Source organism: Semicossyphus pulcher, unplaced genomic scaffold (assembly GCF_022749685.1).
Source record: "Semicossyphus pulcher isolate SPU_LCO1_2020_fin unplaced genomic scaffold, fSemPul1.0.p SCAF_5, whole genome shotgun sequence".
In the NCBI taxonomy this organism is placed as follows: Eukaryota; Metazoa; Chordata; class Actinopteri; order Labriformes; family Labridae; genus Semicossyphus; species Semicossyphus pulcher.
In genome coordinates, this window is record NW_027211726.1 from 24,461,689 (window position 1) to 24,487,559 (window position 25,871).

General features: G+C 38.6%; 1 protein-coding gene across 2 annotated transcripts in view; it reads right to left on the minus strand.

Annotated features, from left to right (window-relative positions):
- txlna (taxilin alpha) overlaps positions 1-25,871 on the minus strand; it is a 34,527-nt gene that overhangs the window by 6,116 nt on the left and 2,540 nt on the right. For both annotated transcript variants that reach the window (XM_069681903.1, XM_069681904.1), the window contains exons 3-9: positions 21,391-21,654; positions 21,148-21,239; positions 17,914-18,084; positions 15,405-15,599; positions 5,016-5,135; positions 4,826-4,900; positions 4,195-4,287 (exon numbers count right to left, since the gene is read on the minus strand). In XM_069681903.1, coding sequence (XP_069538004.1) covers positions 4,195-4,287; positions 4,826-4,900; positions 5,016-5,135; positions 15,405-15,599; positions 17,914-18,084; positions 21,148-21,239; positions 21,391-21,654 — 1,010 coding nt within the window. The remainder of the gene's footprint in view (positions 1-4,194; positions 4,288-4,825; positions 4,901-5,015; positions 5,136-15,404; positions 15,600-17,913; positions 18,085-21,147; positions 21,240-21,390; positions 21,655-25,871) is intronic.

A 25,871-nucleotide genomic window follows, 5' to 3' on the forward strand; every position in this document is an offset into this window, starting at 1 on the left:
TCCAAACTGCGCATACGAGATCCCGTGTGTACAGTCTGGCTCTCAGTTACTTTTAAGTTCGATAGTGAAGAAGGTACAGGAACTTTATTGTCTGCTAGTTTCACAGCGGTTACACTCCAAACAACAAGCTTACACGTCTAATTTTCTGATCCTACTGTATTGGCAGTGAAGTGTGTGCAGCATTGGAGTCCAAGACAAATTCCTTAAGGGGACAATAAAGTGTATCGTATCGTATCGTATCGTACTCCTCCGTACAACCCCACAGGAAGATACAGGGTTTTGTTTTAATAAGCCATCGTCGCGCTGCTGCCAGGTGTGTGCGTCCGTCTACTCCGCCCACCGTCACACCTGCAGCTCCTTACAGCAGTGAGACACACGCGCGCGGACTGTTCTCATTCACAGAACGGCAAATGAAGACGTTTTGTGAAGTCCCTTTCACGTCTCATTAAGATGTTAAAGTAACGATGTTACGGTGTTACAGACAGACAGAGAGCATAGCAGAGAGACAGCCATGTCATCGTGATGCTACGTTCTGATTGAGCCCCGACCTGCAGACTGTTGGCTGAGCTCCAGACCACTGCCCCGTGATAGACAGTCCATAGATAGTGCAAAATGTCCCAAACAGAGCAGAATAATAAAAGAATAGAAACACAGACGAAGGGCAGATCCTCTGCAGATACAGACACCAGCTCACACTTCTCCTGGATTATGATGTTGATTAATAGGGAATATTTAATAAAGAAAATCCTGCTCATTAAGCCTTTTATTATTATTATTAACAGTATCAGTCTGTGAAATGAGTTGGTCTGTGTTTAGTGACTTTTATCTTCAGCAGCACTGTGTGAAGGTGGGAAAAACAAGAAAATCATTTTTGTTATTACTTTTGTGTGTTTTTGTGTTATACTCACTTCTATTTAATTTGATATTTTATTTTAGTGTTATTTAAGCTGCTACAGAAACACTTTTATTTGAATTTTGTATGTCATGCAAATGTGACAATAACTTTTCAGATTTGGAATTTTAATATTTTAATTTCAGACACATTTTGAACAAATGTGAATATATGGGCCGATATATATCGATATCGGAATTGTTTGACTCGGCCCAAAAAATCCAATATCGGCCGGGCTCTATATATTATAGAATAGTGGCATTAAAATGTGCCACAAGCCACCAAATTTGGGTTTTTACGGCCAAATTTATTCTCCCCTGGACCCCCCCTAGCTGGCTACTTTTTCCGACTGGCTGAGTATTTCCATATGTTTGTGGAACGCCCTGACATCACAAAGTAGAAACACTAGCAGAGACAGTATGTGACTGTAAAGCTGTATTGGATTATGGTGCAACGATTGGAGTTGACTCACGTTTTCAACGATCAGTACTGTCCTTTGGTAGTTTCAATTGTGTGAACCAGAATGTTGGTTGTCAGATTTGGGCTGATTGTTTGACATGTCATTGTTTGACCCCACTGTGCAGAAATATATCAGCAGCTGTATAATACATTGTTTCAATACCTGCTTGTATTTGTTTGTTTTAATGAGCCTATTTAGAAAGCATTGTGAATCTGTGCTAGTGATTTATATTTATGCTGCAGTGTTGGTCGCATTTGTTAAAAGGTATACACACAAGATGTCTGACATCATTGACAAAGGGAGGCATTTTTATGCCATCATAAAAAAGAGACACCACATACACTGCTAAGGGTCTGGTTTACCTCATGTAAAGGAGGAGAAGAGCAAAATGCAAGTAAGAAAGCAAACATAGGAAAGGCTTCAAGTGCAATGATGTGCATTGTGAACAGTCAAATTTCCTCAAGTGCTATGAAGAAGCAAAATATGAGCATGAATCGTTCCTCAGCTAACCAATACCCCAAGATGAAGTTGAAACCCAAACTAAGTGGTTTTAAACACAAATGGAATTGTACCAAGACTTTACAGAAAGGTGAAAAATGGCTTGTTGATGCTGATCAAGCCTAAAGATGTCTTGAGCATGAAGGACTGAGAGGAAGTTGGACCTGATGATAGTGTTTCAAATGTGTCTTCTGCTCTAGATCAAACCATATAAAGGATTAATCTCTGAAGTGTAACATGTCTCTTTAAAATCCTCTGCAAGCATCAAGGCTGAAGCTGAAAAGGCAGCTCTTATAGAACGTGTTGCAGCCCTGAAGAAAGAATAGAGGCACAAGAGGGACAACTGACGAAAGTAAAGGAGGTATTTTTACTGGAAACAGATGGCAACTGCTAAAATCCATGTATTGGAACTAATACGTCAAGGATAAGTGTCAGATGGAATGTGCTCTGATTTTGAAAAGGCAAATGCTGAAACCTCAATCATACAGCAGGTGTTAAAATTCCTGTAAAGGGGCTAACCGACTTCTTGCCTCCAACATCAGTTGTTCGCCAAAGGAAAGGACACAGGAAAAGGTTTCTACAATATTAGTCGGCACCGAACCCAGACTCAAGTAACAAAGCAAGTGCAAGAAACTCAACTGAGGTCCAGCATGCATAACAGTATACAAGGAAAGTCAGTGGGATATGTTTCCCTTTAAAACTCCTATACTGAGTGATAACAGTCAAAGGGACATTGTCAATATCATGCATAGACAAAATTATATTACTACTTTATTGGACCAACAATATCTCTCCTCTTCTCTCCCACCGACAGACATTCCAGAGTTCAATGGAGATCCTCTTCAGTATCATGCTTTTATCAGAGCATTTAGAAATGGAGTAGAGGAAAAGACAAACAACCTAGGTGACTGTCTGCACTTTCTAGAGCAATACACCAGGGGCGCGCGCGCACACGCACACGCACACACACACACACACACACACACACACACACACAGACACAGACACAGACACACAGACACACAGACACACAAGTCGCTGTTTTAGAAGCTTTTAAGTGCAGCTGTGTAGCGTCTGTCTTTAAGAACCATGCCAGATCTGATCGTTTCAACACGCAACATCTTTAACAATGAACCTTGTGCACGCGCGGCACTAGCTCAAGTGGACCTCCAGGTATGCCAACTCTCTCACTACTTTGTACCAATAGTGTAAACTTAGTTTTTCTAATTCCTGCAGGTAATATAAGAGTTGGATACATGAAATATTATTCCACCACTGCCTGAACTACAAATAATGTTGAGTTATGTGTTGTATGTGCCTTAAATATCCCCTTATATTTTAGTTTGACTGGCAGATATGAACATAAAAATTAGTCTGAGTAAAGAGTCAAAAGGGTAATAAGGTGCAAACCTATGCTTTCTTGGACCCTTGAAGTTATGATACATTGCACACAAATAGTCTGGTTGGATGTGAGTGGATGGAGAAGCCACATTCTGTTAGGAACAATGGGTCAGGAAAGGACTGAGGACAATCATGCGATATCAGGTTTGGACCCGTCTGGATTGGACAACTACGACTTCATTGAGTTGCCTGATGTTTTCATTCAAAGGTGTATGCCTGTGACCAAGCTGAATATTCCCAAGCAAGAAGAAGTTGATCACTGGCCATACTTGAGGGGGTAATGACCTTGAAATTGACTCTGACATTGACTTGCTCATTGGAACAAACGCATCAAAAGTGATGAAGCAGTGAGAGCTGGATAATAGCTAGAGAGATGTACCCTATGCAGTGAGAACCAAAGTGGGATGGGTTCTTAATGGTCCACTTCGAGGTGGAATCGACAGCAGTAAAGTTGAATATGGCATGACCATTCACCTGTTTGGAGCTGTGTCGTCACCTAGTTGTGCGAATCAAGCCCTTAAGAAGAATGCTGATGACAACTAGTCTCATTTCTTCACAGAAGTGGTCAGTACAGTCAAATGCAATTTCTATGTGGATGATTGCTTAAAGTCTTTATCATCAGAGGAGGAAGCAAAACAGATGGTTATACGGGGGGGTTAACCTCTAAAAGTGGATGAGCTACAACCAATGGGAAGAAACATGTGTCTGTAGAAACTAAATTTGAATTATTTATATTTGACTTTCTCAACTTGAAAAGTTACTTAAAGGATCTGCTACTAACGTCTTGGTGCCAGATACAACAGCATACCTTCAGAGGTCTAGTCTAGAGTCCATGCCTCGACGGGTCAGGGTTGTTTTGGTGGTAAAAGGGTGTCCTACACAAAATTAGGCAGGTGGTAATAATGTTATGGCTAATATACATGCACACATACATACACCTTACCTTCTCCATTTCCTGTTTGAATGTGGTGAAGACCTCATTACTCTTTGACAAAGTGGTCTGGAACTCTTCAAACTTCTCTGTGTAGAGTGACAGCTGGAAAACAACACATCAAACAGTTGTTCATATAAAAGGTATTTCATACATACTTTTTATTTCAAAGTTCCATACTTTATACTCAGGAATACTCAGCCTACGAGGCTTTACATTCGGAATGTCTTTGTAAAAAATTGCATTTGTCCAATGTGGCTGTCCAGTCCACACTTCTATTCATGGGCTATCTATTAACCGAACATCTTGAACAAAATAATGTCAAATACATAAAAGAAATTGGACCAAAAATAAGTTGAAAAAGTTAAGTAATTGTATGAACTACTCATTTTGCGAAATTCTGTATTTTCTACATCAAAACACAAAATGGGGCAAAAGTCTGGAGACAGATAATTTGCAAAACTGCCTGAACTTTTCCATACATATCCAACCTGTATGTAACGATAAACAAATTTGTTGCCTTTCCATACATTTCTATAGTGCGAAAGAACCCTGGGTAGTTGTTGAAAGAAAACAAAAATGTTGTCAGTAAAGACAATCCTCGTAGAGCTATAAACGTGAAGTGTAAAGACAGATGGGAAACCTGCTGTTTGAGGTGAACTTCCTGCTGCTTCATCAGCTCACACATCCTTTGAGACTCTACAGCTTCTTTTAGCAGCTAAAACCAAGGGAAAAAGACAATTTAAACATTCAATTAAAAAACAGGGCAACAAACTAACAGACAACTTCTTCTATATTGTATATTTATTAGTGCATGTTGAGCTGATAATTACAAAGTCTTTTTCTCTGTCGTGGCGTTCCTCAGACTCCTTTAGCAGCTCCTGAGCCTGGTGCAGCTTGGCATCCACCAGCTGTTGCTGAAGGTCTTTGTGTTTTACCACTTTGTCTATGTGCTGTTAAGGGTTTCAAAAGGTTAGAGATTAAAAAACATGCCTTTTAATTGAAAACTAATTGTAAATTTACACGATTGTGTGTTATAAAGGCGTGTTCACACAGAATGCGACTGTTGGATAATTTGTACTTATTAGTTGTGGTTACACATAACTCTTGGATATTCACCCCTCAATATATCTCAAAAATAAAGCAAAGCAAAATAAAAAACTGTCATATCTGAGTTAGTAACATACCCCAGAGGCAAGTTTTGGGAAAAAACAAACAAACAAACAAAAAAAAACTTAGCAGCTGCTGCAGCACTAGTTTCACCACGGTACTTCACATAGCATGAAAGCATTGAGGAGAGGTGATGCAAAGACAGGACTTGGTTGCTTAAGACATAATCCCAAAAGGAAAGCTCACCCTTTGTTGTGTGTTGTAGCTGTAACTCACATAACACCTGTGCTACAGGTGAAGCGGTGAAGCAAAATGCACTAAAATCCCCTGAATGAATGGTGTGGGAGTTGCATATTCACTGTAGCCATACTGCGACGTGAAAACCTTGCTTATTGTAAATTACAGCTCACTTGTAGTGTACTACAGTACACCAAGATAGATACATCTATAGCACAAATATGGAAAATCTCTTCAAACAATGGTGCAGCCTGTGTTCCTGGCATTGAAGCACAGAAAGCTTTTAAAAGACAATAAATAAATAAATACATGTGGTTTCCAAAAAAGTCAGAAGAGGAAAACTGTTTCATCTGCTTTTTAATTTATTTCTACTACTGATATCTTAGTGATTATTTAGGAACATAAATTAGAAGTGCTTCAAACCCATGCCATGCCCATGCTGTCCTGGTTTAATAACTACAGACTCTGCTATGTCTGAACTTGTCTGAACGTTATTTTACAAAGAGTCTCGAATTGACCACAAACCATAAAACTCATGTTTTACCCTATATTATATGTGCAATACACCCTCCTCCCCCTTCTAGTTGTGAGAAGCTATCACTCCCTAGTGGAAAAAATTATACGAAAGTGTAGTTAAAATATACCGAAATCTTATTGTGTATGTTACATTACTAACGGATTATGTACTTAATCCATATGTATTTAAAAAGTATTTTTCTTACATACTTTCATAATATACTGTACATGTAAGTGCACTTTGATTACACTTCAAAAAAATTGTACTATAGTATACTTTTAATAAATACATACTACTACTACTACTACTATATAATTCACAGCATATCTACGTTCTTTGATGTTGCTGACTCTAGAGCCTTCAGAAGTCAAACGAGATAGGGCATCAAAACGAAGCATTAAGAGGCATTTAAGAGAAGTATACCCTACTCAATATCGGGAGGTGAACAAACACAGACACTCGTAGCAATCAAATCGTTTCTGATGTAGCACATTGTACACCAGACCTTCGACCAATCAGTTGCAGAGATTTTGCGTCATTAAAAAATGACATTGTATAGTGAGTTAAAGATACCTGGTTTTAGAAGAAGAAGAAGAAGGTATACTTTATTAATCCCCAAGGGGAAATTCAATCTTTTCACTCTGTTTTTTACAAACATGCTACACACATTATACCCAATGTACAGACATGCACAAACAGGATCCTATGGACATGCATTAACGGACAGATGTCAGAATGACATGCGCCACAAGCAGTGGGGGATTCAGAACCCAGGAAGGGAACTGACACCTCTCAAGCTACCAGCCGCAATTCTATGCTTGGTCCGCAGCTGGACTTGAACTGGCCACCCTCCGGTTCACAAGCCAAGTCCCTACAGACTGAGCCACCGTCTACCTCAAGCTAATAATTATGCTAACAGTTGTTTGCAGCTAGCTAAGAACGTTTAACTGACTGTCTTGCTTTAAGATATAATCTGGAAGATTTCAGGTTAGTTCACTTTGGCGGCATCTAATGGCAATAAACAGTAAATGTGGGAGTACACTTCCCAATTTAACCAGACGTCAAAGGTTGGCTCCCTTTGTAACGGTTGTAACTCTTGATTTTCCTCGCTGACGGTCGCTTTCTATTTTAGACTGTTTCCCTTCATCTGAGTGGCGAATCATTTTTTTTCTTTGGATTTTCATTCATTTTAGAAGTTTATCTGTAGTCAGGGTTCTTTTCTTTGTTTCCTTAGCCATAGTAGATTACCGTTTACTCTCAACACTTGCAAAGACCGGAAATGCACTAATGGATGCTCCCAGTCCATAATAATACTATATACTGCAAATGCAAAGGCTTTCATCAGTGGGCCATAGGCTCAATCACCATTTTGACCTCAACAGAAGTAGGATGAGAATCTTCACACAGTAGCCAAGAAAGCTTTGAGGGAATCCATCCTCCCTGAAAGAACTTAAAAGGGAGCCCCACAAAGAAGACATCTGATGTATAGAAGGTACCATAAAAGGTAACCATGCACAATTGTCTCAACAATAATCTATTTTTCCATTTATCATATTTTTACTTATTTATATTATTTAGCATTTAGCTAGTACCAATGTCATTTGGAACAACAGGCTTACTGTAGAACTGTCCATGCTTAAAAATTAATTTATACCTTCCTTACATTATCAAACAAACATCAATATTTGTTATTTTCAGTGCTTTAAAAGTATAACAAAATAATAACTAAAGTATAAGTAAATGAAGCTGCATGATTAAGATTCTGCACTCAATCCTATACTATTTATCATTTATTTTCTTTGTGCAGTCATCGAAAGAGTTCCAAATACATCGACCTCATAAATGCTACCCTTTGAAAAACCTTAATTCAGTTTGCCAGGAAACGGATGAAAGATTTCTTTGATATGTTTATTTGATATGTTGATTGCATTCTTTATTTAAAAAATAATAATATAATTATTTGTTTAGTTTTTAATGTTAAGCACTTTTCTTTTAATTTGGAGTCAACACAGGATCTATTTGTACTGTGTAAAGAGCAGCAGTTTTGCTTAAAAAAAGCCTTTGACATACAGCGTTCAGAAAAATTTGTAATTTTTCACAAGTGATGACATACAAATATGTATAAACACACCTTTGAATTGTATTGAGTAGAGGGCTGCAACTAACAACTATTTTGATAAAAGCTCAGTTTTAGTATTTCCGGCATTGTATTCAAAACGCAAACATTGTGTTCTTGTAATGCAATGTTAATATATCAATAATGTAATTCAATTAATATCTTAATAATCTTGATTTACTTAATAATTGCTTATGTAAAGGAAAGTACAGACAAGGCCACTACAATAAAAAAAAGGACATTGGGGATGCAGCCATGAACTGTGTATAATATAAGTTTCTGTGAATAAATAAAAGATTCACTGAAGTCCATCTCTAACTAATGGCATGAAATATTCAAAAACTCCATAATGTTATGTTATATACCAGTGTCTCTCTGACCAAATATCAGCTAATAAGCGCTAGCTAAATCTGCTGTCTCTGGCAGATTTGTGTCCTTTCTGATGGACAAACCCGAGATTACAAGTTCCGCACTTCTGTGACGCAATCGGCCTTCAAATACGGCCTTTCGAAGGCTGCAGTCCCTGGGTAGGGACCAAGCTTATGTGTTTATCAGTGTTTAATGTTATAGAGACTGTGTCTGCCCCCCAACCTAGGCCTTTTATTACAGTTAATTCAAACTTATATAAAAAAGGAGTAAATCAAAAAAATGTAATAAAAATTTAAACAACAACCAAAGTTATGCCAAGAAATATGAGAATTAAATGTGGTCTGTTAAATATCAGATCCCTGTCATCTAAAGCTCTATTAGTGAATGATCTGATATGAGATTATCATATTGATTTACTCTCTTTAACTGAGACTTGGCTGTGTCAGGAAGAATATGTCAGCTTAAATGAATCCACTCCTCCCAGTCATCTTAATACACATATTCCTCGAGACACTGTTCGAGGTGGTGGAGTGGCAGCTATTTTCAGTTCTAGTCTTCTAATCAACCCGAGACAATAACTTAGTTTCAGCTCTTTTGAAAGCCTTGTTCTGAGTTTTTCACACCCAGCTTGGAAAACTTTACAGCCTGTTTTATTTGTGATACCCTAACCCTAACCCTCCTGGCGCATACTCTGGTTTTCTAACTGAATTCTCAGAGTTTTTATCAGATTTATTCCTGAGTTCAGATAAAATAATTATTGCAGGGGACTTCAAACTTCATGTAGATGTTGATAATGATAGTCTTAGCATGGCATTTATGTCCCTTTTGGACTCTATTGGTTTCACTCAAAGTGTAAACCAGCCTACTCACCGCTTTAACCACACCCTCGACCTTGTTCTATCTTATGGCCTTGAAACCGAAAACTTAATTGTCTTCCCACAAAATCCTCTTTTATCAGATCACTATCTAGTAACATCCAATGTCCTATTAACCGACTACTCTCCAGTTAACAAAAATGTACTCACAAGATGTTTGTCTGATAGGACTGTAGCTAAATTTAAGGAAACAATTCCAGCTGCTTTTAATTCTTTACCACATCTGTTTACTACAGAAAGCTCTTATGCTAATGTTAGTCCCTCTCAGCTTGAACAGTCTGTTGATAGTACTGCAGGTTCGCTGAGAAGTACTCTAGACTCGATTGCCCCCTTAAAAAAGAAGATTATTAAACGACAGAGGCTAGCTCCATGGTATGACTCAGAAACTCGTAACTTGAAGCAAATGTTGCGTAAATTTGAAAGAATGTGGCGATCCACCAAAACAGAAGAGTCTCGTTTAATCCGGCAAAATAGTCTTAATGAATACAGGAAGGCCCAACCGCATGCTCGAGGTGTCTACTACTCCTCTCTCATAGAAGAACATAAAAACAATCCCAGGTGCCTTTTCAGCACTGTAGCCAGGCTGACAGAGAGTCACAGCTCCATTGAGCCAAGTATTCCTATAGCCCTCAGCAGTGATGATTTCATGAGCTTCTTTAATGACAAAAACCTAAAGTTTGTAACCTCCTGCTGTTAACTGGTGCAGATGTATCTTTGGAAACTGCTCAAAAACCTGATGTTTACCTTGACTGTTTCTCTCCCATTGACCTTGTCTAAACCATCAACTTGTCTTTTAGACTCGATTCCAACCAGGCTGCTTAAGGAAGTCTTTCCCTCAATAAGCACTTCTTTACTAGATCAATATGTCTTTATCAACTGGCTATGTACTCCAGTCTTTTAAACTAGCTGTAATTAAGCCACTTCTTAAAAAGCCTACCCTAGATTCAGGCATCTTAGCTAACTATAGACCTATATCTAACCTTCCTTTTATCTCAAAGATCCTTGAGAAAGCAGTCGCTAATCAATTATGTGACTTTCTTCATAACTACAGTTTATTTGAGGACTTTCAGTCAGGATTTAGAGTCCACCATAGCAGTGAGACAGCACATGTGCGAGTTTCAAATGATCTACTTACTGCTTCAGACAGAGGACTTCTCTATGTACTCGTCCTGTTAGATCTTAGTGCCGCTTTCGACACGATAGACCATCACACCCTGTTACAGAGACTAGAACATTTAATTGGCATTACAGGATCTGCATTAAGTTGGTTTAAATCTTATTTATCAGCTCAATCTCAGTTTGTTAATGTTCATGATGTGTCCTCTATGCACACCAAAGTTAGTCATGGAGTTCCACAAGGTTCTGTGCTCGGATCGATTCTTTTTACCTTATATAAGCTTCCTCTTGGTAATATCATGAGGAAAGACTCCATTCATTTTCTTGTTATGCAGATAATACTCAATAATACTTATCAATGAAGCCACACGAAACCAATCAGCTATCTAAACTAGAAGCATGCCTTAAGGACATTAAGATCTGGATGACTAGAAACCTTCTGCTACTTAATTCAGACAAAACTGAAGTTATTGTGCTCGGCCCAAAACACCTTAGAGATTCTTTCTCTAATGATATAACTGCCCTAGATGGCATCAGCCTGGCATCCAGCACTACTGTTAGGAATCTGGGAGTTCTATTTGATCAGGATATGTCCTTCATCTCCCAAATAAAACAAATATCAAGGACAGCCTTCGTTCATCTTCGCAACATAGCAAAAATCAGACACATCTTGTCTCAAAACGATGCAGAAAAACTAGTCCATGCATTCATTAATTCCAGGTTGGATTATTGTAACTCGTTACTATCAGGCTGCGCTAATAAGTCACTAAAAACTCTGCAGCTGGTACAAAATGCTGCAGCACGTGTGCTGACAAGAACTAGGAAGAGAGATCACATCTCTCCTGTATTAGCCTCTCTGCACTGACTTCCTGTAAAATCTAGAATTGCATTTAAAATCCTTCTTCTTACTTACAAAGCTCTTAATGGTCAGGCACCATCATATCTTAAAGAGCTCATAGTGCCATATTACCCCTCTAGAACATTGCGCTCCCAGGATGCAGGCCTGCTTGTGGTACCTAAAGTGTTTTATCTGTAGTGTAGTAACACCGGGAGTTCTTGTGCTCCCTTGTCTTGAAGGTTCCTGGAGATCGTTGCTGCAGACCACCTGCTGCTGTGGACCTGCTCGACTGCAACAACTACTAACATCAGTCTTCCCCATAGTATCATTATTGTTACTGCTAGTGCTAATAGTAGACCTGTTGACTTCAACTGTTACAATTACGATTACCTCAGCCTTTATCATTACTCTTCTTCTCTCGCTAATTTATTATTTATTTATTTAGCTAATCTTCACCCTAGTCTACCACTATTATTGGCATTGTAACCATAAGTATGTGTCTGTTGTTGTTCATGTAACAAGGACATATGTTGTTGTTGTAACAAGAACATATGTTTTTGTTTCTCTCTTTGCCTGTCTCTATCCTGCATCTCCTTCTATCCCATTTTCGGCCCATCCAGCCAAGGCACATGGCTGTTCAAAATGAGTCTGGTTCTGCTCGAGGTTTCTGCCTGTTAAAAGGAAGTTTTTCCTTGCCAATGTGCCGAATATTGCTAAGTGCTACTCATGGTGATTCATGTGGGGCCTCTCTTTAAATAACATAACAAAGAGTCGGTCTAGACCTGCTCTTTTTGTGAAGTGTCTCGAGATAACTCTGGTTATGATTTGGCGCTGTACAAATAAATTTGATTGATTGATCTCTCTGCCTCCTGACAGAATTATCGAGATTTGACCATGACAGGGGGATTCATTTTATATTTTATTTTATGTTTGCCAAATTTTATTTTATGTTTTGCCGAAATGCAATTGCATTAGACTTTTTCTCATGGTGACTCATGGTGAGTTTTAAAACAGGCAATGACTATGAAAAAAATATTTAAACGCACTGTACACTGACGGACTGCTGGAGAGAGCGAGAGCAAGGGGGAGAGAGAGAGGGCACATACGGGTACATATAAGAACAGAAGTGTGGTTTTCTCTATGTCTGCTTTTCCTTGACTCACTTATTTTCTCCCACTGTGTCTCTGTAACTCTCCTGTCGGCTGGCTCTTCAGTCTGTATCTGTATTCTCACACACCCACTGGGTCAGTCGCGATGTTAATCTGAGTGACAGATTTGATTGGCTGAGAAGCGTCACGTGTGATGATTTACAACGAATGCATTGGTCTGCAAGTTTCTTGGACAGCAGTGGAAGTTTGTGATTGACAGGCGTTACATTACTTTTTTTCAAGACATAGCTTTGTCTCAAACGGTCGCCCCTACCTTAATTTAATACATAAATTGTGTTTTGAAGTGTGGCAAAATATATTGAAGTGTATTTGTTGAGTACTACCAACCTTTCCTGGAAGTGTACTATTTTGGTAATTTAAATAAACTTGAAGTATGATTACAAGTAAGCTATTATTGCATAATTAATGTATTTATTCTCTGTTGCTTGCACATTTAAAGTATGCTTGAAGTGCAACTGTTTTACATTATGTAAGGAAGTACATATGCAGTAGTATATTAGTAGTGTAATTAAGTTTACTTAAAAAAGTCCCATTTTAGTACAATAAAGTACACTAAAGACACTTACAATTGAAAATCCAACAAAGAATATTAAGTATAAAATTAGTTGTTCCATTTTAACACAATTTAAATATACTAACTATAAGTCTGTTGGCTGGTACACTTTTAGTATACTAACATTTAGTACAATTTAGAATACTATTTTTTCACAAGGGCTGAAGCACTTAAGCCCCTCAAGGATTTCACTGATGCCTCATCATTGGAGGAATAGGTCAGCATCTCTGATGTGAAGCCAGTCCTCCACCTACTAAATTTAGATATCTTGAAGCCAGAAGAGGACAAACAGGGCTGAGGGAGGATATTAAAAAGAAAGTCTTACATTACTTCCCCAAATATTCATTATTGCTCAGACCCAGGTTTGCTAACCAATACAGTTCACTCACAGCCCAAAACAGGGCAGGCTACTTCTCCCAAAACACATGAAGGCCAGGCCTTTACCTCGTTTTTATTTCATGCCCCCCCAAAAAATGATTTTCTCTGTGCTCAGATATGTTCCCATACAATGACAATAGAGATTGTTAATATATGTAATACCGTTACAGCAAAAAAAAAAAAATAGTCAGGAAGAAAAAAACAGTCTCTTTTTTTATTTTTTTTTGTTCTTGTTTTGTCCGTTACCTTCTTTCAACAGAGTATTAGGGCCCCATTAAAGAAAAAAAAAAAGAGAGATTATGAGAAAAAAGATGCAATATTACGAGAATAAAGTGGTAATTTTACGAGAATAATTTTAGACTGTTGTTAGCCTAAATATTATAAATATCAGAAGAGCAGCCAGCCACCTTCACTAAAATGAGGAACGTGTGAAGTATAACTTCACAGTGAACATCTTGTGAAGCTATGCTTGTAAATGATGCACAGGAGGCTAAACACAACTTGAGCCGGAGCTGTATTTATTGAACACACCCGTCAGCATGGAAGCATAGTGTTGGAACATTTTTGAAACTTCATAATCAACTTGAGTGTGAAGTAAATCATATTCTGTGTGAAAAACGTGTATTCTGGTAAAAATGTGTTTAAGGATCAAATGCTTTAATTTTAAAATGGTAATAGAACACAATGAAATCTGATGATATGTTTTCGGAGTGTTGCACTTAGACGATAGAGCAGCCTTGTAGCTGTGCCTGATATCACATGTAGCACCTCACAAGGCCACGAGACAGAAGGCGGCCTTGGAAAACTACTAGCAACTTAGGTCATCCTTAGAACTTCTGAGTCAGCATTATGCAAATGAAGAAGTACTTCAGAAGTACCAAATTTGTGTGACACCAATGATTCCAGGTTTAGGACTGGTTAGATTTCTAAAAGGGATGGAGGACCGAGTCAAGATAGGGGGAGCTTCACAGGGTAGTTAGTAACTCTCCGGAGCGACTCAGAGTTTGTTGCTTGTATAGAATGTCTGTACAGGAATAAACTCTCTTTGCATCAGATTCTGCCAGTCTCCATTGCCTGCTTGTCTGCTGAGCTTTTTTTGAAGACTTTGACTATATTTTTAAGAATGCTGTTAATTACTTTGTGGCAGGGGGTCCTGGCTTTAATTTGGCCCTTATGGCCAGACCTTTTAGACACAACAATAGCATACATGTACCTCGAGAGAACATGCGAGATTTCCTGCCTAGTAATGTGCAAGCACACTAAACGGCTATATATCAATACAATAGTATAGGTTTCACAATTACGAAATACTTAATCTTTCGGAACATCAGCATCACTTTGTCATAACCGTCAGGACTCTGAAAAGTGATTTTATTTGAAAATGACTCTTGATCTTAGTCATTTTAGCGCAGGCGGCTGGCTGCCCTTCTGATATTACCCTACAAATTAAGATGCAGCCTAAAATTACAACTTCATTCTCGTAAAATTACAATATTATGACTTAATTCTCAAAATCTTAGAGATTTTTTGTCCCTAATACTTCGTCATACCTTCTAACCTTGCTCCAACACCCCTGATTTGAAACAAGACTTCACTTGTCATGTACATCCTGGTCATTTATGCAATTATTACAATAAACAGCAATAAAGTTCTGCATCCAGCTAATTGATGCTGACAAGTGCTCAATTTTATGCACTTTTAGATATGTGAGGCCTGACTCTGCTCAAGGATTTTTCAGTTGGAAACCAACTAGCCAGCATTTTGTTTCATCTGCAGAGCGCCCGTTCATGACGTCAAGATAAACGTTGATATGTCTTCGCGACAGTGTCACACAAATTTCTTTCACGTTAAAAAATTTGGTCTGAACATATTTATGACATTCCACATGCAGTATAACATCACAGAGATGTACCGTACTTGAAAGTCAAAAGACTGACCACCCACCTCTTCTCGTAGTTTGTACTGTTCATAAAGCTTCTTCAGTTTCTCTGCCAGCTCTGTGTTCTCTTGTCGAAGACTGACATTTCTCTCGTTGTGCTGCTCCATCTGAGCCTGGATGTCATTTAGTGTCACCTGGAAATGGGAGGTTACTTCTTTCCTTTTCTCCTCCTCCAGACGTGTTCTTTGCACTCCTTCCTCCTGAAGAGGAAAAGAAGTGGAACATGATTACACTAGAAAGGAATGTTTGTAAAAGCATGAATAGCTGGATTTCCTCAGCATCAAACCTTTAAGATAAGTACTTATAAGTAATACACAAGACACTTCCTTTTTCTTCCTGTTCTTTTGGCGTTTGACCTGAATTCTTGCCAATTATGGAATTTCTTGAATACTCTCTATTTGGCCTCATTGTTGAAAGTTCTTTAATCAGTTTTGTATTCTGTAATCTTCCTGAGTTTATGCCTTTGCTTTGTCAAAGCACTTTGTAAACATTCTGGTTTTAAAGGTGCTATATAAAGTACTGTGCAAAAGTTTTAGGCAGGTGTGGAAAAAATGCTGTAAACTAGGAATGCTTTCAAAAGTGGAAGTAGTTTATTTTCATCAATTAACAAAATGCTGTGAATGAACAGAGGGAGGGAGAGAAATTTAAATCAAATCAATATTTGGTGTGACTACCCTTTGCCTTCAAAACAGCATCAATTCTTCTAGGTATACTTGCACTCAGTTTTTGAAGGAACTCGGCTGGTAGGCTGTTCCGAACATCTTGGAGAACTAACCACAGATCTTCTGTGGATGTATGCTTCCTCAAATCCTTCTGTCTCTTCAGGTAATCCCAGACAGACTTGATGATGTTGAGATCAGGGCTCTGTCAGGGCCACACCATCACTTCCAGGACTTCTTGTTCTTCTTTACGCTGAAGATAGTTCTTAATGACATTGGCTGTATGTTTGGGGTCGTTGTCCTGCTGCAGAATAAATTTGAGGCCAATCATACGCCTCCCTGATGGTACTGCATGATGGATAAGTATCTGCCTGTATTTCTCAGCATTGAGAAAACCATTAATCCTCACCAAATCTCCAACTCCATTTGTAAAAATGCAGCCCCAAACTTGCAAGGAACCTCCACCATGCGTTGCCTGCAGACACTCTATTATTATTGTACCACTCCCCAGCCATTTAAAATTTTGACTCATCAGTCCAGAGCACCTGCTGCCATTTTTCTTCACCCCAGTTCCTATGTTTTCGTGCATAGTTGAGTCGCTTGGCCTTGTTTCCATGTTGGAGGTATGGCTTTTTGGCTGCAACTCTTCCATGAAGACCACTTCTGGCCAGACATCTGCGGACAGTAGATGGGTGTACCTGGGTCCCACTGGTTTCTGCCAGTTCTGAGCTGATGGCACTGCTGGACATCTTCCAATTTCTAATTGAAATAAGCTTGATGTGTTTAACATCTGCTGCACTAAGGTTCCTTGGCCGACCACTGTGTCTACGATCCTCAATGTTGCCCGTTTTTTTGGTCTTCTTCAGAAGAGCTTGAACAGCACATCTTGAAACCCCAGTCTGCTTTGAAATCTTTGTCTGGGAGAGACCTTGCTGATGCAGTATAACTACCTTCTGTCTCGTCGCCGTGCTCAGTCTTGCCATGGTGTATGACCTGTGACATGAAACTGTCTTCCAAAACCTCACCTTGGTAGCAGAGTTTGGCTGTTCTTCACCCAGTTTGAAGCCTCCTACACAGATGTTTCTGCTACAATTAATGACTGTGTTTCAGCCTACATGTGAAAATGATGATCATTAGCACCTGTTTGGTATAACTGGTTTATCATACACCTGACTATAATCCTACAAAATCCCTGACTTTGTGCAAGTGTACCTATAAGAATTGATGCTGGTTTGAAAGCAAAGGGTAGTAACACGAAATATTGATTTGATCTAGATTTTTATTTTGGTTGCTCACTTATCATTTTGTAAATTGATAAAAATAAACAATTATTATTTATATTTTTGAAAGCATTCTTAGTTTACAGCATTTTTTTAAACCTGCCTAAAACTTTTGCAAAGTACTACTATAGGTATTATGAATGGACCTCCACAGACTACAGGTTGTTAGAAATTAGTGTCAGCCACTGAACTGATTTAAATTGTATTGTGATAAGAATCACAAAAGACTGCCTGAAACACAATATATTAGGAAAACTGTCAAGAAAGAAAACCGCTCGGGTTACTTCAGCCACACTCGCACATTGGATCAGGGCATTTCACATAAAAATATTAAACAGGAGAAAACAGCGACTAAATAAGAACTTCTACCATTTGGAAATATTTCGGATTTCAGAGAGAAGATGCTATAACAGGTGCAGTGTAAAATTTTAATGTTTTACCATATCACAGATTTTTCTCATTTGTTTCCGGCAAAGTAAACATCTGACAAAATCGATTACACATGGAGTAAATGCAAATACTTTTACTTGTTCTGTGTTATATATGATCCTTACAAACAAATTGGTTCCCTTTACCTTAAGAGTGCGGTTGTGTCTCTGCAGTTCTCTGCACAGACTTTCCAACTTGCTGCGAGCGAGGATGGCCTTGCTGTGTTCTGTCCTCAGGTTGTCTTTCTCCTGGACCAGCTGGTTCTGCTTCTTTTGTAGCACTCGCATCTGTTTTTCGGTGTTACGGTGCTCTTCCAGCTGTCCCAAACACAGAAATATGTTAATACCGTCATTACCGGGATAAAAACACATTTTGGTTTAACTGCACACAAGAGGTTGATTTGCTTCCCCCAACACCGATGACCTACGTAGCACCCAGCAGTGTTTCCCATACATGGACTATACCTGGGGAGGCCGTCCCGGTATAAAAACGCCGCTCAAGTATATTCAGGGACTAATTCTAGCATATTTTTTATTTTATCTGTCTAAGATCTTCATCCACAATTGAATGATTACTAAAAATAGTTATAGTTAATAGTTTTAATAGCTTTTAAGTACAGCCGTGTAGTTATGGTGTCATTTATAACCACGTCGGTTTTGTTTGTTTCAACACACAATATATTTAATGACAAGCCTCCTTCACACGCGGCTCACCTGCTGCTGTGTAAACGGAATCGCATGTGCATGATGGCTGCCCTGTGCTCCCTGCAGTGTCAGCTGTCCACGTCCTCAAACATTAACACAATGCTAACAGAAGATGCAGTACGCACATGAACAATAGGAGCAGTGTAGAGGCAGAGGAGATGTGACAGGGTCAACACAGCAGGAGGGACAACAATGGCAGAAAGTTTTAAAGACAAACTGCTAGAGAAAGTCCACAATTATCTGTACGAATTGTCATTGCCACTCCACAGCAACAAAAATTTCAATCAATCCGTTCCATTTTAGAAGTCGACATGGAAACCTGCAAAACTAAATGGAAACAGGTCTAAGACCGTTACATCCATGCATGGAGGAAAATGTTTGAGAAATGTAGTGTGGACAGTGCCGACAGTGTGTTCTGTGAACCAGTCATTAGTCACCTGCGCTGGCTACAGAATTTTGTCAGTCAACAGGCCATTGAGCATTTAGAATTAACATAATAGTATGCCCCTTGAGTGTCGCCATGTCTGTTGTTTCCATACTGCACATCCATTACTTTCATATGGCCTGTGTTCTCTGGTGTGCCCTCTAGAGGTATCCTCCAGTAACACACAGAGTGCATAGCCAAGTATGTGAACAATTACGTTCATGATGCAGCTGGTTGTGTACACGTACGCAAAGTTGAAAAGCACGTATATATGTCCGGTCTAAAATATACAGCTCATTATGAATGTCAACAGAGCAGACACATTTTAGGAGAGAGAAACAGAAAGAGGCAGGGTGAGACAAGCCGCTGTGTGCAGTTACAGCAGAGGTGTAGGTGTGTTGGGGAAAAATAACTCAAGAGATTTCCGTGCAATTAAACTACGCTCCAAATGAACAGTCGTTCGCCCGCTCTCCTTGTTGAGGAAGAGCACTGAAACAGTGACAGGATACACAGGACATCAGGACGCTCTCTGTCCGCACACAATGCAGTTCTGTAACGCAATGTAAACATTCCTACTGTGCATCTCCGTATGTCCCTATTGTAAATGCATTGATTGTCGCTGTTTATAAAGCTTAGAAAAAGGTGCAGATGTCATTCGATAACAATTGATCATTTTGAACATTACATCATTAATAAAGTCCCTTGGGCACACACGGCTCACGTGCTGTGAGAACTGAATAGCGAGAGAAAATATCTAACTTTTGTTACCTAAAAAGACTGCTGATAAAGACAGTCAACACAGCAGACAGAGAGACAGACAGAAAGAGGGGGGCGGGGCCAGCAGCTGTGCAGAGAGCTGAGGTGCAGGTGTGTTGGGGGGACTGCAAAGCAAAGTGATCAGATTAAAGTAGTTTGTGAATTAAAACGTGAATTAAGGTGAAGAAGAGAGTACAATTAAACTGTAGAAGGAAGAAATAAGCATCTAGAAAGAGGGGAATCCAGACTGAGTCTACATGTGATGTGCTTCTCACAGAAATCATTGATATATGCGATGATTGCCAAGTTATGCTTTCAGCATATTTTTTGAGCATGCAGTACCTTTGAGGTTATTCTGTAAAATATACTGGATAGTATTTTTCTTTGTTTTGGAATTTTGCAATAATAATAAACATAAATTTGCATAAAGGAAGCATATTTGTCCATTCCCATGTTGATAAGTGTATTATATAAAAAATATCTCTTTAAAAGGTACATTTACAACAGGTAAAATGTGCAATTAATTTGCAATTAATCACAGATTAAATATTTTAATTGAATGACAGCCCTAGTTATAACCTTCTTTAAATAGGGTCATGTATTACCCTATATTTGAAATATACCCCTGCCCCAAATTAAGATATCTTGAAGCCAGAAGAGGACAAAATAGGGATGAGTGAGGATATTAAGAAGAAAGTCTAAAATACTTCACTAAATATACTTAATTGCTCAGACCCATGTTGCTCACCAATACAGTTCACTCACAACTCGAAAAAATATAGCATGATATATATTTTAGGTCATATCGGCCACCCCTAAGACATACGTGTTTAATGAATATCTATAAAAATCTAGTGTGTGATGATTAAATGCATGTGTTAAAATTGTTAAGCAAACAGGCCAGTAGACGTTTTATTACAGAGCACTTCAAACCACATCAAAAATATGTGGCAGATGGTCAAGTTTTTACTCTATTTCTCCATTATGTAATCAGGCTGTTGTTGTAAATGGTGTCTAATATGTAAAATCTAAATAATGTTCAGATCGCCTGATTAGGGTACCTTCATTAATTTCTACTATTGATTTCTTAATGATTATTAAGGAACATAAATTAGAAGTGCTTAAAACCGATGCCCATGCTGTCCTGGTTTATTAACTACAGTCTTTGGTATGTCTGAATTCGTCTGAACATTATTTTACAAAGACTCTCAAATTGACCACAAAGCCAATGTATTACCCTTTCCAATTAAGAACAAGCTGTTGATACCGAACACTAAAAGAGAGAGCTGAAGAAAAGCTAGGTACGCAGATAAAAGACGTTTTTGACTAAACACTTAAATAAGGTAGACAATTGAGTAAAATGAAAATTGCAAATAGATTATTTAAATTAAAGTGACTCATATGACATGGATGCAAATTTTGCACATGGTGACACAAGTTTAGAGCCACAGGCTGACTATGGAAAAATATTGATCCCATTTGCAAAAAGTACTTACCAACTCTGCATACTTTTTACAAAGGCCTGCAAGTTTTTCCTCAGGGGTGCTCAATGTATTCAGAGTCTGCATGAGAAGAGTGATCTCTTTGCCTGCAAAAACAAGTAAAACAGACACAGGACAGAACACAACTCAACCTGGGATTACTTCCAAGACTTTTTGCCTCTGGTGGTCAGCAAAATGGATTCAGAGTGTATCCAGATGTTCCGAAAAAAGATTACATAAGAGCGAGTATCTCCTTACCAAGACCCTTCACTTTCCTCTTGTCTTGACTCTTCTTCTGCTCCTTCTCTATCTCGTTGTTTGCTCCACTGACTTTGCCCTGCCTTGGTTTGTCGCCCTCCCTCTCGTTGGTCAGGCCATTGAGCTCTGGGCTGTGTGACTGGCCATTGGGCAGGGTGCCGGCATCGTCAGAAATGCTTTCTCGACAGTAAGTGCTGAGGATGTCCTCCAGTTGCCGGCTCAATTCCTCAGCCATGTCACATTGAGACAGTGCTGCCTCTGCATCTGATGGGGTCAATGGTAAATGAACTGCACTTATATGGCACTTTTCGAGCCTTCAAACCATTCAAAGCGCTACACTGCATGTCATATTGACCCTTTCACACACAAATTTACACACTGTAAGCAGTGGCTGCTATGCAAAGTGCCAGACTGCTCATCAGTAACTTGTCTTACACATTCATGCTCAAGGACACATGGACATGAACTGCAGAGGCTGGGGATCAAACCACCAGTCTACCGCTAACCTAAAAGCAAAATTCTTTGACTGTAAAGAAAGACATGAACCTATAAAATACACACTACAACATTAGCTTGGTACTGCTACTGGCAACAACAACAACAGAAAAAGTCATTTGTCAATGAAATTCAACATTTGTACGATGATTACTTTGATCCCTAACATTAAATCTTTAGATACTGCCCTTATTTTGGACAAAGCAAATGCCTAGAATTTTAGGAGATGTTGGGACATGATTGGAGCAGATTGGTTACTAGTCAAATATTAATATTGAATAAAATGGTTATTGATATTTTAATTTGAAAAAATATGAATCGAAGTTTAAGTTTAAGGGTACTACCCTGGGATCAGGGAGTAATAACCAAAAAGGGTTAATAAGAAATCAGTCATTTACTTATGAAATGTCAATAGCTAAACATTATTTCACATTTGTTAGTGATAAGAGAAGGGTTGACTCTGAGAGCTGACTTTTACAATATAAAAAGGCACAGGCACAAATAAACAGCTCTTTAAAAAGTATAAAAGAATGTTTTAACAAAATTAGCATTAATAAAAATCAATGGCACTCAAGAAAAACAAACAAGTATCATCAAAAGAAACTACAAGCGACCAAGTCTATAAAACCAAATTAGAGGAGTGGCACGTGTGCCTCGTTAACTATTATTACAGCTAAAATTGAAGTCAAAGAGAGCAGGGGAGTCTCTCTGTCAAGAAACACTTATAACATGGTTATTTCATTCAGTCACATGTGAGGCTTATCATTAATAGGCGTCAGATTTGATTTCTATTTTCCCTGAAACTATTGACCTAATAAAAAACTTCCAGTGTTCATGAGAGACCATAAAAGTATTTGGGTTTATTAAATAATGAATTTGCAATCAGATTATCGGCAATTTTAAATAGTAAGTGAATAATATAAAAGCATGTGTCAGTAAAAATGTTTGTATGGTTAACAGTACAGTACAGTACAGGAAGCCTGTTCTTCATGTGCAGGTGTTTGTCAAACAGGATACAGAGAGAACACACTGTTGGTGCTTGTTTTAATTAGGATTAATAAAGTGCCCGTGTTTGCAGAGGCAAACAGCTGTTAAAGCCAATTGACAGCTTATCCAGCTGGCTCTGTCATCAGAAACGGACATCGCTTCACGTCGCTTGAAAAAAGGCAGTTTACGGAGTATTACCAAGGTGGTTGAGAGTAAATACTCACAAGCAGCAAAACAAGACGCAGCAAACACAAAGAAGTGGTTTAACAAGATGAAGCGGTTCCTCGACAGTAAAACACAGTACAGCAGTTTTCACAAACAGTTATGAACACTCTCTAACACCGTCTCTGCCCAGACAAAAGCCTCTTATTTAGCAGTGCTCTCTGTAGCCATCTGTTTGATTTGTCTGTTGTTCAGCATGGTCCTCGGCACTAACACAGATGGATCAGTGGACATTTTGTCCACAGATTTGGGCTGATCAAAGCAGCTGAAATCATCCACCTCAGCCTCAGGATCCACCACCACTTCCTTAATGTCAAATCGCAACCCGCATTCTGATTTTTTTCCTGACATTTTTCAACCACTCGGATGTATTTAATGAAAAATGGTGCAGTTTGGACCTGAGACGAACGACTTTTCACAGTATGTCAACATCACAAAACACAACAGTACAATAGTCAACCAAAATGACCAGCAGGTAGCAGTGTGAGGGAGATATTCCCTCTATAATTCATTAAATTAAAAGCCATTTTGGGGCACTGGTTTAGCTCAGTTGGTAGAGCAGGTGCCCCATGTACAGAGGCTATAGTCCTCAACATACTGATCGCAGGTTTGACCCCCGGTCTGCTGATAATTTGGTGCATGTCATCCCCCACTCTCTGTTCCCCATATTTCCTGTCTATCTTCAGCTATCCTATATAATAAAAGGCAAAAAAGCCCAAAAAATAATTAAAAAAAATAAAATACAGCCATTTTTCAAGAGAAAAAAACTGCAACTAATGTAGGGCTCATCAAGTTTCAAGAATGTAAATGTAACTGTAGCTGAGATTATCTGTGGATCACATGGAGTGTGAATAAACTACACTACTACTGCATGCACAGGAAACCATGTCGTTCAAAATAAAAGCGCAGCATAGAGCCACAACTTGTTTTTCTAAGCATACACCTGCAACCCACTAAAAACAGCTCCACGACCCACTTTTGGGTCCCTACTCCCCAGTTGAAAACCACGGGTCTAATCAAACAACACTGGGCCATAGGATTTATCCTTCTCGCTGACAAAGAAAATGTTCCTTTTCTTTCTCTCTTCTGCAGGCAAAAATGAGACGCTGTTTGGGCAGTGGTCTTTCCTGGAAACGTTCATGGACTGGAAAAATATTGTGAAAAAAAACAATCTGTGCTTGGCCAGCAAGTTGGGGACTGTGCCTAGGCAAATGAAAAAAAGGGGTACCAAGATAAAAAAAAAAGGGATAGTCTGATTTCAGATTGCAAGATCTCACACTTAGGAGAAATTTGCAGGGCTTGACAAGAATTCAGCACACTTTTGATGTTTTTCTTGTGGTTTAATTTTGTTTCAGGCTTTGGTGTTTCATGTAGGCCGCTCTTAGTTTGAGCCACATGGTGAGGTCCAACAAGGCTTATACACCAAATCCACCATAAAAGTCTTTTGTCCTTACTCTCGTCACATGACAGGTAATGGTGTCACGATTTAAATTCTAAACCAAAAAGGAATTGATGACATGAGAAAATGCTGCACATTTATAAGGCCTTGTTTGGGTTATCCAAATGGAGCTTACATGCTCTGCTTTATTGCTGCCATGTCTGTGCTGTAAATTTTTTGTAATAGACTTGCTTTACATCATGATTATTGTTTTAAACTACGCTGATTTTATTTTTGTAGTTTTTAAACTAGGCGAACAGATAACTTTTCATATTTACTTTATTGTTTATAAACTGCATTGTCCCTGAAAAATGACCTGACTAATAATAGGACTCATCAAATTCTGAAAATGTTCATATTCATAAACATAGTAAAACATCTGTCATATGATTCCACTGGCATAGCAATCAGTGGTTAAAAAATGTAATTGTGAACCTAGCAACCAGTCGAATTAAGATAATATAAGAAGATAAGAATTGTGGATTTGGAGACACATGACACACCTAATGTTAATAAAAATCTGACTGTCACATGCAGCAGACCTGTGTATTGTCTAATTGTGTCTCTGTTAATTTAGTAACTGTAGCATCGGTCATCAGAATTAGTATTGATAATAAGCAAATGAGTTTACATATGAGAGTTTTTGTATTTGATGAATATGGACACTGGTGTGCAAATTAACTAAATGGGTTTCACATCTTGTTTTTGTTTTTTAAATCATAAACGTGATGGGGGCACTAACTAAGTAATATAATCTGTGTGTAATAGGGGTACGCCCAAAACACATGACACCCACTACCACAGCAAATCACTTGCTTGTTGTAAACCATATGCATCCCTAGTGAGAAAGGTTCAACCCATAAGGAGTGAAAGTTACTAAAACTGTGACCTGATTTACAGATGGTCAAGAACAAGGGCTGATTTGGTTGATAATAAGCACCCCACTAATATGGCAGATTTAACAGTCAGAGGCTTAGGGCCGTGATCAGAGGTGCAACAGTTTGGCCCCTAATTGGAAGACAGGATCGCTGACTTCTGCAGCCCACATGTCCTAAGTGTCTTTGGGTAAGACACTGAATCCCAAATTACTCAAAAAGGCAAAGTCATCTATGCATAAATTCACATGTTTGTGCTTATTATATTAGATTGTGGTGGGCAGGTTGGCACTTTGAATAGTGTCGAGCACTGGTCAGAGACTACCAAGGCCCTATAAGTTTAAACGATCCATTCAATTTACCATTTACAACTAAGGTTTTTAGACAGCACCTTTTGCAAATTATTGTACATTACATCACTAAAGATTCATCTTTTGTTTAGATCCTGCTCTGAAGAAGAACTT